This window comes from Panthera pardus, unplaced genomic scaffold (genome assembly GCF_024362965.1).
Source record: "Panthera pardus isolate Hobbes unplaced genomic scaffold, ASM2436296v1 HiC_scaffold_15, whole genome shotgun sequence".
NCBI classification, from domain to species: Eukaryota; Metazoa; Chordata; class Mammalia; order Carnivora; family Felidae; genus Panthera; species Panthera pardus.
Genome location: NW_026526710.1, coordinates 80,737,744 through 80,752,719, shown reverse-complemented (window position 1 = coordinate 80,752,719; position 14,976 = coordinate 80,737,744). Strand labels below are relative to the sequence as shown.

General features: G+C 40.9%; 1 protein-coding gene across 3 annotated transcripts in view; it reads left to right on the top strand.

Annotated features, from left to right (window-relative positions):
* RTTN (rotatin) overlaps positions 1–12,519 on the top strand; it is a 161,117-nt gene extending 148,598 nt beyond the window's left edge. For 2 of the 3 annotated variants that reach the window (XM_019432560.2, XM_019432563.2), the window contains 4 exons: positions 2,186–2,453; positions 9,918–10,021; positions 11,147–11,216; positions 12,110–12,519. In XM_019432560.2, coding sequence (XP_019288105.2) covers positions 2,186–2,453; positions 9,918–10,021; positions 11,147–11,216; positions 12,110–12,195 — 528 coding nt within the window. In that variant the 3' untranslated portion in view covers positions 12,196–12,519. The remainder of the gene's footprint in view (positions 1–2,185; positions 2,454–9,917; positions 10,022–11,146; positions 11,217–12,109) is intronic. The other variant, XM_019432561.2, reaches the window with a different exon arrangement.
* The last annotated feature ends 2,457 nt before the right edge of the window (positions 12,520–14,976 follow it).

Sequence of the window (14,976 nt, the reverse complement as noted above, 5' to 3'; positions counted from 1 at the left end):
CGTCACGCTGCACTGGATGTCTGTGGCCCCGTCCCTACACGTGTGAGAGCACGGGCCGGGGGCAGTGCTTTCCCCCGCTCCCCTCTGGAGTACACGGGTGGAATAGAACAGGAGCTCCCGAACAAGTTGCCGATCTCGGGTTTGACGTGGGACTTTGAGCAGGAGACCTTCTCTCTTTAAGCTTCAGTTGCTTCATTTGAAAACTTACTGGGTTAAATAACATGATCTCTAAGGTGTCCTCCACTCTCAATGCATGACTCTGTTTCTGTACTCAAGCATATATCTATACGTATTTCATGTGACTCTGTTTCAGGTGCAGCTCAGTCAAGTTGTTTTTCCTCTGCTCTAGTTAGGAAACCCCCGAGCCTTCCTCTGCTGCTCTGTTATAATGAGCCCTGGGTACTTAACAGTTCTACCTCTCTGTTACCCTGCTATGGGCATTAGAAGACATAACCAGCACTTTTGTACAACAAGACTCTAAAGTGTCTGGTTTCTCTCCACCATGTTTCTCTACATTCCACATGGTATAGGAAATTGTCTAAAAGCATCTTTAGCTCCAGCAAAGAGAAGGAATGCCCATAGTATGTTTATACTTGAAAGCACTGCCATATGTTTTATCACTAGTGTCCACTCCAGATCTCCAATATCATGGTAGAATGTAGCTGAACAGGAAAGGCAAGGGATAAATCTAGAAGGTGTCAATTTGGACTGAGCAATGAGAAGTAGGTGTGAGTGACCGTGCAATGCAAAGTGGGCATGTGGTTTCACAGTTTACTTGTTGCTTGGGTAATGTTGCTAATATTTCTGTAGCTAATTTCATTTTTTTTTTTTTTTGTAATTTTTACTTAAATTCCATTTGGTTAACATACACAATGTAATAATATTAGTTTCAGGTGCACAATATAGTGAGTCAGCATTTCTATATCCTTTCATTTTTAGACTCAGAATCCTTTTATGTAACAGTATTAAATGTGTTTAATAGATTCAAGCCAACATCTTGATTTAGGTGCAAGAGAACCCAAGAATAGGCCAGAATAGATTATTAAGCAGGAGAGAGATCTCCTATCTCTATAGCCTGGTATTCCAGACAGTTAAGAAAGTTAAGTGATCACACTTCTGTTCTCCGGTCAAAATATCCAACTGATATTTTTGATACCCCTCTATAAGTTTACTAGGGTGGCATGTAGCCATGAGAAATTCATCTGTAATGATAAGCAGTGGGGGTAAAGTGAATATATGATATACATGTAGATTATTTTATTTTATTGTACTTTTTAGAGAGTGTGAGCAGGGGGCAAGGCAGAGGGAGAGAGAGAGAGAGAGAGAGAGAGAGAGAGAGAGGAAGGGAGGGAAGGAGGGAATGAATGTCAAGCAGGCTCCATGGTCAGTGTGGAGCCCGATGGAGGGCTTGATCCCACGACCCTGGGATTATGACCTGAGTCGACATCAAGAGTTGGACGCTCAGTTGCACTTTAAAATTTTTTTTAATGTTTGTTTGTTTGTTTATTTTAAGAGACAAAGTGCATGCAAGCGAGGGGGGAGCAGAGAGAGAGGGAGAGAGAGAGAATCCCAAGCAGGCTCTGCACTGTCAGTGCAGAGTGCACATGGGGCTCAATCCCATGAAGTATGAGATCATAACCTGAGCTGAAATCAAGAGCTGGATGCTTAACCTGCTGAGCCAACTAGGCTCCCCCAGATTTTTTTTTCATTTTTAAGCACACTTGTAGCTATAAAGATTCTGGTCTGCTCAGTACTACTAGAGTTGTTAACTGGTATCCAAGACTGACTTGGGTTTTGTTTTCTTTTTCCTCCCCATAGGATAGTTTTTAATGAGTAGCAAAATTGCCAGAAGGCAGGCAGAGAGAGAGAACTCAGGAGGCCTGAAATAATCCCCAACTGGAATTATCCATCCTAAATAATTAAGAGTTGACTATATGTAGTTAGTTTATCCATCGTCAGGAAAGAATTAGTAAGAATTAAAAATTTGAGCACTATTTTGTTCTCCTTAATTTTTTCACTTATACCTGGAAACAGTTTAGATGGGAGTATTTGGAAGTTGTTAGGAGGAAGGAGAAATTAAAGTTGGGAAAAGAAGAGCAGAATGCTAGTTAATTGGTCTCCAAGGGACAAAGAAAATAATGAAAAGAGTCAAGAAGAAAATAATATTCTCTCTGTTTATCCACAGAGTAACTTCTTACAGAACTTTCTGTCTCTAACATTGCCAAAAGGAGGAAATAAACATCTCAGTAATCTGACCATTCTTTGGTTGAAGTTACTCTTGAATATCTCACTTGGAGAAGATGGCCAACAAATGATCCTGAGGCTGGATGGCTGTTTGGACTTGCTTACAGAGATGAGCAAATACAAGCATAAGAGCAGCCCGTGTATACCTCTCCTTATTTTTCATAATATTTGCTTCAGTCCTGCCAATAAGCCCAAGATCCTGGCTAATGGTGAGTATTCACGTCACACACACACACACACACACACACACACACACACACACAGACACACACACACCCCCATTTATACTTGTGGTCATTCGTACAGTATTCCATTTAGAGTAAAACACAAAATGTTTTATAAGTAATCTGCCAACTATTTGTTAAGCACCACTGTGTTCAAGGCATTGTGGGAGGCAGAGGCCATTGGAACGAATCAGGTGTGACCCCTGTCCTCAGGGATGAACCAGACATGGCTCCAGCCCTCCAGTGGCTGCCAGGAGTCTTGCTGTTGGTGGCTGCACTGGATCCCGGAGGTGGTAGGGAGGAGGAGTCTGGCGTGGGTGCTCTCTGGCCTCACCCTGACTTCTCCCATCTCTGTTCTCCTGGCTCCCCTGGGTTTTGAGCAGGTGCTGCGGTGTCAGTGAAGCCTCTTCAGACCAACCTGCCAACGTGATAACCCCCACATCCTTCATCCTTCTTCCTGCCTCCCGTCCTTCTCTCTCTCACTCTCTCCTCTCCCTCCCTGTTGACATTACCACCAGGTGATGTTTTTTGGCATATGTTTTTGGCATATGTTTTTGGCATATATCTGTTCATTCCTAGTCTGCCCACACTAGAACATTAGCTCCTAGGAGGTCAAGAGGTTTCTGTCTTTTTTCTTCACTTGGCATCTAGAATTGTGCCTGTCACTAGTGAGCATTCAGTGAATATTCAGTGATTGAGAGAGCTCTTGAGTAGGCAGGAGAGTTCAGGATCCAAGACCAAATGGTGAAATTAGCCTTACAGAGACCCGATTCTCTGAGATGTAGGACAGGTGGAGGTGAGGATTCAGAATAATTTTGAAACAGAAAGAGGGAAATGGTGGAAAGGTCTGTTTCTACAGCCATGTGCTGTTTCTGTGAGTAGAGTGTGACGTTTATAGGGAGGGAGTTTTATAAGGAGGCATCGCATTGTTTGGGGGAAATAAAAAGAGGTGGGCTCTAGAAATCAGTTTATAAACACACATGAAGTGCCTGGAACCATTTATGGAGCGTAGTGGCTGCTCCAGATGGGCTAATTGTGTTTTCCTCTCATGTTTTGTACTTAGTGTTTTCTTACAGGTGTTTTCCTGTGACATGTGGAGTTTCTAAGTGAGTGTCAGTGATTATGCTTATGTTCTCCCGTGTGTGCTGGTGCTTCTCTTTTTCTGATAACTATTGAAATATAGGGAAAGATTTTAGAAGCTCAGTCAGCTTTTAACGTAGTGAGATGAACTGTGGATCTGAGCTCTGCTTTTCCATAGCTCCTCTACGGATGCTGTGCTGGCCACCGTGGGCTTGTGCCTCAGCCCTTGGTTTGGTAGAGAGGGATAATGATAGGCCCTGCCACATAGGGCAGTGAGGTAGCTACGTGAGAGATCTTTTCCCATGCCTGCTCTCATCTGTTATTCTTTCTCAGAAAGTTTTTTCTTTGGGGACTACTCACTGCAATTTTCTTACTAAGAGAGTTGGAAAAAGGACAGCTTAAGGGAACTCAAGGAGAAGTCTGCATTTTCCCTCTGGATTTATTTTTAGCTTTTCTTTGTAACAGTGATGCTCTCTCTTCTTCCTTAGCTTAAAGCACATGGGCAAACTTTTGGTAAGAAGGAGCTTCCTCAGCTCCACAGACATGACATCGGGGCCTCCAAGGCAGGGATAAGAGGCAGCAACTGTGCAGTTTTTGTATGGATCTTTGGAGGCATGTCGCAGGCCTTTTCCCCTTGGGGATCCAGAGGGAGGGCTTTGCAGAGGCACCTAGCTTAAAAATCTACCATGTAAGACTGCATAATTCTGATAATTAGTGCCCAAACCTCTGGTTTTGATGGTCAGGAATAGAGTAGGTTGTGAGGCTTGGAAAAATAGAGCCAGAGTATTCCTTGTTTCTATAAATGTCAGGCAAGGTCTGTTCTGAAAACAACAAAAATATGCTAGATAAAATATATCAAAATTTACCTTAAAGAAATTGAAGAACTGAAAAGATAGTGGGAAACTCCCAGGCCCATTTTGATTGAAAGTCTGTGCCTAGAGAGACACAAAATATATACAGGAAATGTGCATTTTTTGTCTCGAGGACATTTGCCAACATTGTATGCTTGGCTTTTGTTCAGGCATGCCAAGGAGTCAGGGAAATACAGTTGAGAGTATGCACGACAGGGGGAGTTTGGGGCCATCTTGGCTGTATTGTATAAACCCCAAAGACCTAGCCTCTTAAGCGAAAGACGAATCAAAATTAAATTGGTCCCCCAACCCACATCCGGGTGATTATAAAGAAAAGAAGAACAAGTGTGAGAATGGGCACCACAGACTGCTCCCCACAGCTCTGCACCCCACAGATGCATAGACTGAATGGCCTATGACCTGGTTTGAGCCGAACCTTGATCGACAGTGCTTCTGGGTGCTTAGCAGAAGCAATCTGCCACTCTGATGGATGGAGGACAAGTGCACACTAAGCCTCAGAGAACCTCCACAACTAATTTTTCAGAAGTATTCACTAGTATACAGTTAAATGTGACCAATCCCATCGGGAAACATGGCAACATGAGGAAGAACCAGCAGGGAGAAATATACCAACTTATCTGCCTAGGCTTCAGATATTATAATTATAAAACACAGATTTAAAGATAAATTTAGTTATACCATATTTAGAAAAATAAGTGACAAACTTGGGAATGTTTGCAGGCGATAGGAAAGTGAAAAATTGAAAGATTTGAAATAATAGCCAAACAAATTCTATAAATATTTATGTACCCAACATGGGAGCACCCAAATACATAAAGCACCTACTAACAAACATAAGGAAATAATCGATAGTAACACAGTTATAGTAGGGGACTTTAACACCCCACTTACATGAATGGACAGATCATCCGAACAGAACTTCAACAAGCAGACAGTGGCTCTGAATGACACAGCAGATCAGACGGATCTAACAGGTATATTCAGAACATTCCATCCTAAAACAGCAGAAAAAACATTCTTCTCAAGTGTCCGTGGAACATTCTCCAGAACAAATCCTATATTAGGCTACAGAACAAGTCTTAACAAATTCAGAAAGTTTGAAGTCCTACTATACATCATTTTTGACCACAGCACTATTAAACTAGAAATCAGCCACAAGGAAAACTCTGGAGATTTACATGGAAGGTAAATCATATGCTACTAAACAATGACTGGATCAACCAGGAGATCAAAGAGGAAAGCAAAAAATACATGGCGACATATGAAAATGAAAACACCACAGTCCAAAATCTTTGGGATGCAGCGAAAGCTGTTCTAAAAGGGACGATTAGAGCAATGCAGGCCTACCTCAAGAAAAATCTCATGTAAACAACCTAACCTTATAGCTAAAGGAGCTAGAAAAAGAACAAACAAAACCCCAAACCAGTAGTAGGAAGGAAGCAATAAAGACCAAAGCAGAAATAAATGAAATAGAAACCAAAACAGCAGTAGAACCGAACAATGAAGTCCAGGAGCTGATTCTTTGAAAAGATCAACACAAATGTGCTAAACCTTTAGCCAAATTCATTAAAAAAAAAAAATGAAAGAGGGATCCAAATGGAATCAAAAATAGGATTAATAACAACTGATACCACGGAAATACAAAGAATTGTAATATTATGAGACATTATATGGCAACAGATTGGACAACCTGGAAGAAATGCACAGATTCTTAGCAACATAGAACCTCCCCCAACTGAATCAGTTAGAAATAGAAAGTTTGAACAGACTGATTACCAGTAATGAAACTGAATGAGTTATTAAGAACTCCCAATAAACAATAGTCCAGGACCAGATGGCTTCAAAGGTGAATTCTACCAAACATTTAAAGAAGAGTTATACCTATTCTCAAACTATTCTCTGAGGCCAGCATTACCTTGATACCCAAACCAGATAAAGATACTACAAATAAAGAGAACTATAGGCCAGTATCTTTGATGAACATAGATGCAAAAATCCTCAACATAGTATTAGCAAACCGAATCCAAGAACACGTTAAAAAAAATCATTCACCAAGATAAAGTAGGATTCATTCTATTCCCGTGTTTCAACTATGATTCAGTATGTGCAAATCAATCAATGTGATATCACAGCAGTAAAAGAAAGGATAAATGCCTTACAATCATTTCAATAGATGAAGAAAAAGTATTTGACAAAGTATAACATCCATTCGTGATAAAAACCTTCAACAAAGTAGGTTTAGAGGGAACGTACTTCAATATGATAAAGGCCATATATGAAGAACCCACAGATAACATCATGCACAGTGGTGAAAAACAGAGCTTTTCCCCTAAGATTAGGAACAAGACAAGGATGTGCCCTCTCTACCACTTTTATTCAACATAGTACTAGAATTCCTAGCCACAGACAAGAAAAAGAAAAAGCGTACAGATTGGAAAGAAAGTGAAAGTGTCACTCTTTGCAGTTGACATTATGATATATACAGAAAAGACCATCAAAAAGACTACTGGAACTGATAAATGAATTCAGTAAGGTCGCAGGATACAAAATCAATATACAGAAACTGTTGTGTTTCTATACACTAATAATGAAGTAACAGAAAGAGAAATTAAGAAAACAAGCCCACTTACAGTTGTGCCAAAAAAGAATACCTAGGAGTAAAAACCAAGGAGGTGAAAGTCCTATGCTCTGAAAACTATAAAGATGGCATCCCTAAATGTGTAATTAAATCAATTATACTAAGAAGAAAAGTAGTAAGTAAAACTCATTTCCTACTTATCTAGCTACATTTTACTGTTATCTTTTGGGGTTATTTATATGTGTTTGTAGGTGCTCACTTCATATCTATTTTAATGTGCCTTTTTTGTAACCGTGTTATATCTCACAATGAAATGTATTTTTAAAAACTTATCCTGTTGCATCATCAGTGGGGGCATCACATTAATTGATCTATGTATGTACTTTATTAAAAATGCTTGGGGTGCCTGGGTGGCTCAGTCGGTTGAGCGTCCGACTTCAGCTCAGGTCATGATCTCGCAGTCTGTGAGTTTGAGCCCCATGTCGAGCTCTGTTCTGATGGCTCAGAGCCTGGAGCCTGCTTCTGATTCTGTGTCTCCCTCTCTCTGCCCCTCCCCTGCTCATGCTCTGTCTCTCTCACTCTCAAAAATGAGTAAATGCTAAAAAAAAAAATTTAAAAAAAAAAAATGCTTAAGAGGGGTGCGTGGGTGGCTCAGTCGGTTAAGCTTCAGACTTCAGCTCAGGTCATGATCTCAGTTCGTGAGTTCGAGCCCTGCGTTGGGCTCTGTGCTGACAGCTCACAGCCTGGAGCCAACTTCAGATTCTGTGTCTCCCTCTCTGTCTGCCCCTCCCCACTCTCATGCTCTCTTTCTCTGTCTCAAAAAAATGAATAAACATTAAAAATTTTTTTGAAAAAAATGCTTAAGAGATAGTAACTGGTAGAAAGAGTTATTATAAACTTCTTTAGATCAGGGGTTATATGCTAAGTTTAGTACACTGTATTAAAACATTTGATGGTAGGGGCGCCTGGGTGGCTCAGTCGGTTAAGCGTCCGACTTCGGCTCAGGTCATGATCTCGCACTCCGTGAGTTTGAGCCCCACGTCGGGCTCTGTGCTGACAGCTCAGAGCCTGGAGCCTGTTTCAGATTCTGTGTCTCCCTCTCTCTGACCCTCCCCCGTTCATGCTTTGTCTCTGTCTCAAAAATAAATAAACGTTAAAAAAAAAAAAAATTAAAAAAGAAAAAAAAAACATTTGATGATAGAGAAACACATGGGAATCACCCTTTCATTGGGTGATGTGCCCTAAGAGTACGAGCTGTCACCTACAACCGCACATAATGAGCTTCATCGGGTAACTATTTATATAGGCTAATTATGGGGAAGTTATGGGAAAAGCCAGGGAAGCCAGGGAATGGGGAGGAGGTGGGTGGTAAGGAGTAGGGGCTGGTTGGCAGAAAGTTCAGCACTCTGTGTACCTTCCACACTGTCTCTTGATGGTACAGAATTCACTTTATGGAGCTTTTTTTTTTTTTTCTGTAAAAGATTTAAAATTAAAAAAATAAATAAATGAAATAAAAAAATAAAAACTAAATAGAATCACCTAAACAGCATTTTTGTTGCTTTAGTTACAGAATCGTTCTTTAAAAAAATTTTTTTAATGTTTTATTTATTTTTGAGAGAGAAAGAGAGAGAGAGAGAAGGGGGGGTGGGGGCAGAGAGGGAGACACAGAATCTGAAACAGGCTCCAGGCTCTGAGCGAGCTGTTAGCACATAGCTGGACTCAGGCTTGAACTTGTGAACCACGAGATCATGACCTGAGCTGAAGTCAGACACTTAACTGATTGAGCCACCCTGGTGCCCCAAGTTATGGAATCTTTCATCCAACTGGTATTTATTGAGCCTCTAAAATACACTGGCACTGTGGTTGGAATATTTATCAGTGAGCAGATATAGACTCTGCCCTCAACCAGGTTACCATTTAATTAGATGCATCCAGTAGAGGGGGGAGTGGTTAGAGAGAGAGAAGGGTTCCCAATAACAAGCTCTGAGCATGTGTTTCTCCGAGTATCATCAAATGTTGTTTTTGTTTTTTTTTTTAATTTTTTTTTTAACGTTTATTTATTTTTGAGACAGAGACAGAGCATGAACGGGGGAGGGTCAGAGAGAGGGAGACACAGAATCTGAAACAGGCTCCAGGCTCTGAGCTTAAAAATGGAACATGCTTTTAAACATAGATTTTAGAGGAAAAATAATTTGATACAATAAAATATATAAAAGTTAGTAATAAGATAGGTTCATATACTTTTCTGAAACACCCTGACAAATCTCCTTGGGACTGGACTTCTCTGTGTCTTCCCTTAAAATGAATAGTATGCTGCAGATAACTTGTAAGTCTTGATTTCACAGTCTGCCTAGCTATGCAAAAAGGGGACACATCTTGTGGGTTGATATGCCTTTAAATCACTTTTTCCTCTGACACATAAATACACAAAAGCATTTCTCTAAAATGTTTAGTCCTTTTTTAAAAGGCTTAACTAATTTGGTATTTCTTGATTATTGTTTTATATAGTAACCCATGCTGTTGATGTTTGTATAATGGTCTTTATAATTTATCATAAGAGCACATCTGTTTTCCTGCACACCAAAATGTGAACTATAATTGAACAGCTCATTTATACAACTCTTTGTATAATTACTTACTTCTGCACTATTGTTGTTTAAATGAATGTGCCTTTGTTGAATTAGGGCCAAAAGAATTAGGCTGCCATGACTGTTCTGTGCCCGTCATGAAGATAGTTTGTTGTGAGGTTGTCCTCCCACGTATGGTTTACCAGATTGTTTTTGCCACAGTCTAGTGATACCAACTTTGTATGTATTCTGATGGGGGCAAAGGGAGTATCTGACTAGTCCAAGATCAGAATGCATTGTGATGTCTGGGACTGAACTTTTGTTTTTTTCCCCCTAATGTGTTTATTATTAGAAAAAGTCATTAGTGTGCTAGCTGCCTGTCTGGAAAGCGAGAATCAACATGCTCAGAGGATTGGAGCAGCTGCGCTTTGGGCTCTGATTCACAATTATCAAAAGGTCAGTTTTTAAAGTCATTGTTCTAGCCAGGGGCAAATCCAAGCCTCTGAGAGTGCAGCCAGGGGCGCCAGAGGAGTATCAGCTACATTTTAAACAACAACAACAACAACAACAAAACGAACTCAAGGACCTTATTGTCTTGTGCATTTATACAATTAGTGAGCCATCAGTTGAAATCATCGTCATTTAATTAACAGGATGTCTCATTTCAGAAGGCTGTCTGTCTCTTTTGGGTGAATTCTCCCTGTTGGTATAACTTGATTTGGCATATTGATGTAGTGTTAGTATAGATCATTTCTGTTAAAAGACGTATTCGGGAAAAATATATCCTGAAATAAAACCAAATAACGAAGTTTTATCCAGCTGTGTGATTCCTCTTTGTCTAGCCTGTGTCGCCGCTGAGTTTTGAGAGGACCCGATTCCTGGAAGGCTGCAGCACAGGGCCGGCCGCAAGGGAGCGATAGCAGGTGCAGCCTCGCACTTGCCCTCTCTGGCCTTTGGTCTTCTCTTTCACTGCAGACATCTCGTTCCTGAGAGAAGTGCCCTTGGGTATCTAGCCATTAAATAGTGGCCAGTGACAGACAGCGTTCCCATAGACACCGTCCCCGAATGGTGCCCTCTCAGCTGATAGTCCCTTGTCTGTGCTGCCTGCTCTCCCCGCTGGCTGACAGCACAAGAGGCGAAAGGCTGTGCTGTCGCTTTCACCGTGTGTCCCCAAGGCTTAGCACGGGGTTTGGCACTTTACGGTCACTTAGTAAATATTTGTTGACCACCTGGTACCGTTTGATATATTTTAATCTGAAATCTGGGGCTTGAGGGAATATGAAATATTGAAACCAAGACTGAGTCTTCCTTTAAGACTTGAGATTAGGAGAGAAGGGGTAAAGGGCAGGGCAGGGGACAAAGAACTTGGAGCAGCAGAGAAGAGTCAAGTTAGAGAGGGAAGGATGTGGGCGACGACCCAGGGGGATGTGCTTCTGTCTAATCCCCCTGACCACATTGTCGTGCTTCATGATAATCTGCTCAGTGCTTGCGGTCAGCAGTGGTGGCTTTAGTACTGTAGTGTCCTGATCCTTGGCGTGTGGGAAGAAGTCTGATTCTTGGGTTGCTCTATGTTATCTCCAGGCAAAAACAACTTTGAAAAACCCATCAATAAAAAGAAGAGTGGATGAAGCATATTCGTTAGCAAAGAAAAGTAAGTTTTATTATGAAAGAGATTACAGTTAACCTTGGAAGCTATTCAGTGAATTCTGTGATTAGTGAAATACTTGGATAGTTCACGGCGAAAAGACCGTTTTCAACACTGGTCCATGCTCTTCATTACGTCACCTTTTAAATAATAAAATGTTTTGATAGATGAAGGTTTGAGATACAATAATTTCTTGAAACGTGTCTGTGATCTTTCTCCAACTCCTTTTCTTTTTCTTGCACTAAATGTCCTTTGCCAGTGGCTACCGCTGTGCCGTAGTGTGTTCTTAGGTGATAAGAGCTGGGCCCAATTAGAATTGACCTTGAACAGAAAACTTTGATCTAACATCAGGGAGTTGAATTACAGTCTTCCGAGAATAGATCCCATTGCCCTTGTATCCCCTCAGCCCTGTGATGTGATCATGATATGAGGCAGGGTTTTCTTTTCACAGTTCGTTTTTCATTTTAAGTGACACAGGTTTTCAATGAGCATTATTCTTTGAACACTTTTTTATGCTAAGGCACTGTACTGTGTCCTCCTTGTACTGTACGGAGTCTTTTAGTTATTAGTTTGTGTTAGTTAGTTATTTTGTTACTAATTAGTTAGTAATGAATTTTTTTGTAGTCTGATTCTTTATAAGTGGTCTATAGTTTTTTTGGTTGGTTTCTTGCTGTGACCATGAGTTTCTAGAGGTACCGAATAATTGAGTTATGTCAGAGTTTAGGCATTAGGAGGGATGGGGCAAAAAAAAAGAGCAAGGCGTTCATTCGGCATTATAGGTAATGGCAGCCATTATGGAAGTACCTTGTTTAAAAAATAAGTATGAATTCTGGCCGCTCTTAAGTGCAGTACTGAGTTTCATAAACTTGCTCTTCCATACTCTTATTTTTCTCTTTCAGCTTTCTCAAACTCAGAAGAAACCCCGCTAAATGCCTATTATATGAAATGCCTCGAAAACCTCGTTCAGCTTCTTAATTCTTCCTGAGCACCGTGAAGGAGCCCGGAGGCTGACGGCCACCCCAGGTGAGCCCACCTTGAAGCAGACTCCGTGTAGCAACTCTTAGCTAGAGACACGCTGAGTCTCTGCAGGGTGCTGTGCCTTCCTTCCGGATGAGGAGCAGAACGGAAGACGTCCTCGTTCTGCCCCTTTGTACTGGCTCCGTGAGAAAGAGCAGCCGACAAGAAGATGATAAAAATAGAGGCACAGGAACTTTTGGGAACATAAACATTTTTACCTTTTTTTGTGCAATTTGCTTTGTAAAAATCCTACTTAACAGTTATTTAATAAAGTATTTTTAGAAACTGAAAATTGACTAATAATTGCTGCTTGCAGACTTTGATCAGTATCATGAGTATGAATTGCGGTAATTGGAGGAATTACTAATTCTGATTTCCTTTTCTTCCTTAATTTATTACATGGAATCTGACTCTTGTCAGTACAGATCCTTGTTTCACAAACTTTTATTTTGCCCAGGGCATCTACATTGGTGAAGAGATACTTGCATGCAAACGTCTATGATTTTGTGAGTAGCTTCTTTATGCAATTTTTAGTGATATTAACTCCTTTGTATATGATTTGTTAACCTGCTATATTTTATTATTTTCACCTCTCAGCTTCTGAAATGTTGTGTAATAATGAGGGAAGAAATAGAACTTATGATCAGATGGGGCCTGTGTTCAAATTCTAGCTCAGCCCAAAACATCATGAAGAGTTAAGACTTAATAAAATCAATCTAGCAGGAACAAATTCTGTCAGGCATTCATGATGTAACCTTAACTGGCATGTGGTTCTGAACTGAGAACTTAAATTAGAATCAATTCAAGTGTGGATCACTTTTGGCAGTTTTCCCAACACTTTTAAAAGTAAGAAAATTGTGTCTAAGAAAAGAAAAATATATATGTGTGTGTATACATGCACACACATAGTTATGTACACTCATTATTTATAGGAAAGTTTGAATTGTTAACAGAAAAATCACTTTTTTTTTTTGGAGAAAAAGAGCGAGCAGGGGAGAGGGGCAAAGGGACAGAAAGAATCTTGAGCAGGCTCCATGCTCCGCACAGAGCCCGACACAGGGTTCAATCCCACGACCTTGGGATCGTGACCTGAGCTGAAATCAAGAATCAGACACTCAACTGACTGAGCCACACGGGTGCCCCCCCAAAATAACAGTTTTAAAGTGCTTTAGCAAATTGCCATCATCACTAAAATAAGTCAGAAGATGTTATTTAAGCTAGAAGCATGAGCACAGAATAGTTGTTAAATATTGAAATAGAAGCAGAAAAAGTTGTAAGTGTCTGAAAATTATTGATTAGAACAACAGGTCTAGGAAGTTCAGAAGTTTCTGGGCTGCCTAAGTTAACTCAAAGAAATAGACATGCCAGTATTCTGAAAAATTCACCCGATTCTGAGAGCAGGAATCGGGAATTATTTCCACCTTTTCTCCTGGTTTCTTACATTCTGTGCCGTTTTCTTGTTATTACCTTGTAAGCCCCCACTGATGAATAATGAGATGGATTTCTTTGTAACTTCCATTTAAAGGGCTCTTTCTATGTCACAGGGCGCTATTCTTAGAACGTTTATTATTTAATCTGTCTTCCTCTAAATTACTGTTATCCCTATGTTAGAGGTGAATAAATGGAGGCTGAGTGTGGCTAGGTAGTTTGTCTGTGGCTGCCTGTCTAGCTATGCTGTGCTGCTTTTTTTTTTTTTTTCCTCATTGGAATTCCTGTCTTTGTATTTGGATCTTATAGCTAACAACTGTTTTTTCTACAGAAATCAGATCTCTCCAAGGAAATAATCATTTCCTTTATGGTTCATTGATTGATTGACATATCAGGGTATCCTTTGCCTCATATCTTTGGAATCAGGAAGAGTTGTAACTGATTATGTTCTGTAGCAGTTCAAGGTAATACCATGGTGGTGGGGGGTGGGGATTTGTAGCCCAGTAGCTCAAACCAGTGGGGGATGTTACCTGCTGAAGCCCAGGAGGACTGTCACCCAGAAAAGGACCAGAGGTAATGGCTTCAGGAAAAGTTGCACTGCCATCTGTTGGTGTCCAGGGACCTGAGCCTCAGGGGCAGGTAGTGTTCCTGGTCCTGACGGCAGCCCTTCCCTTCTGTGTCTCTTCAGATTGTGTCTAGCCAGCCAGTGGGGAAACTGGTAAGCAGAAGGTTCCTAAGGTCACCGGCCCACTATTTCAGCAGCTGTCTTGGTGCTAACTTGGGGAGCCCTGAGCATCGGAATCCCCTAAGCTTGTTGAAATGCGGATTCCGGGACCCACTGAAGCGGAGTCTCAGGCCAACGTCCAGGAGTATTGTTAGTGACGTCCCCAGGTGGTCTTTACACTGACCACAGTTTGAGAACCAACAATTAATCCCCTTCTTTTGTAGAAAACTGCCTAGAACTTGAAAATGATTGAACATTAACCAGCTACTTACTAATGAAATAGGACTTGAGTTTGGGTGTCTTGAGTGCTAGTCAAGTGTTTTTTCTATCTCTGGTTTAGGCAAAGATTCAGAAAATAGGTGTCGGGGACCAGTTCATGCCTCATGGTCTCCAAATTTCCCATCTCCTGGCCTTTTTGGTTGGCTGGGTTAGTATTGCTGGTGTGCTGTGAATGCACACGAAGCCTGTACCGTTTCCACCATGATGCGCAGACATTGATACAGAGGCTCTGAATTTAGGACCTTGAGCAGATTGTGGGAGGAGGCAGCCTTTCGTTTCGAAAACAGGAAAAAGTAGAATGCTTAGGAGACCTAGATG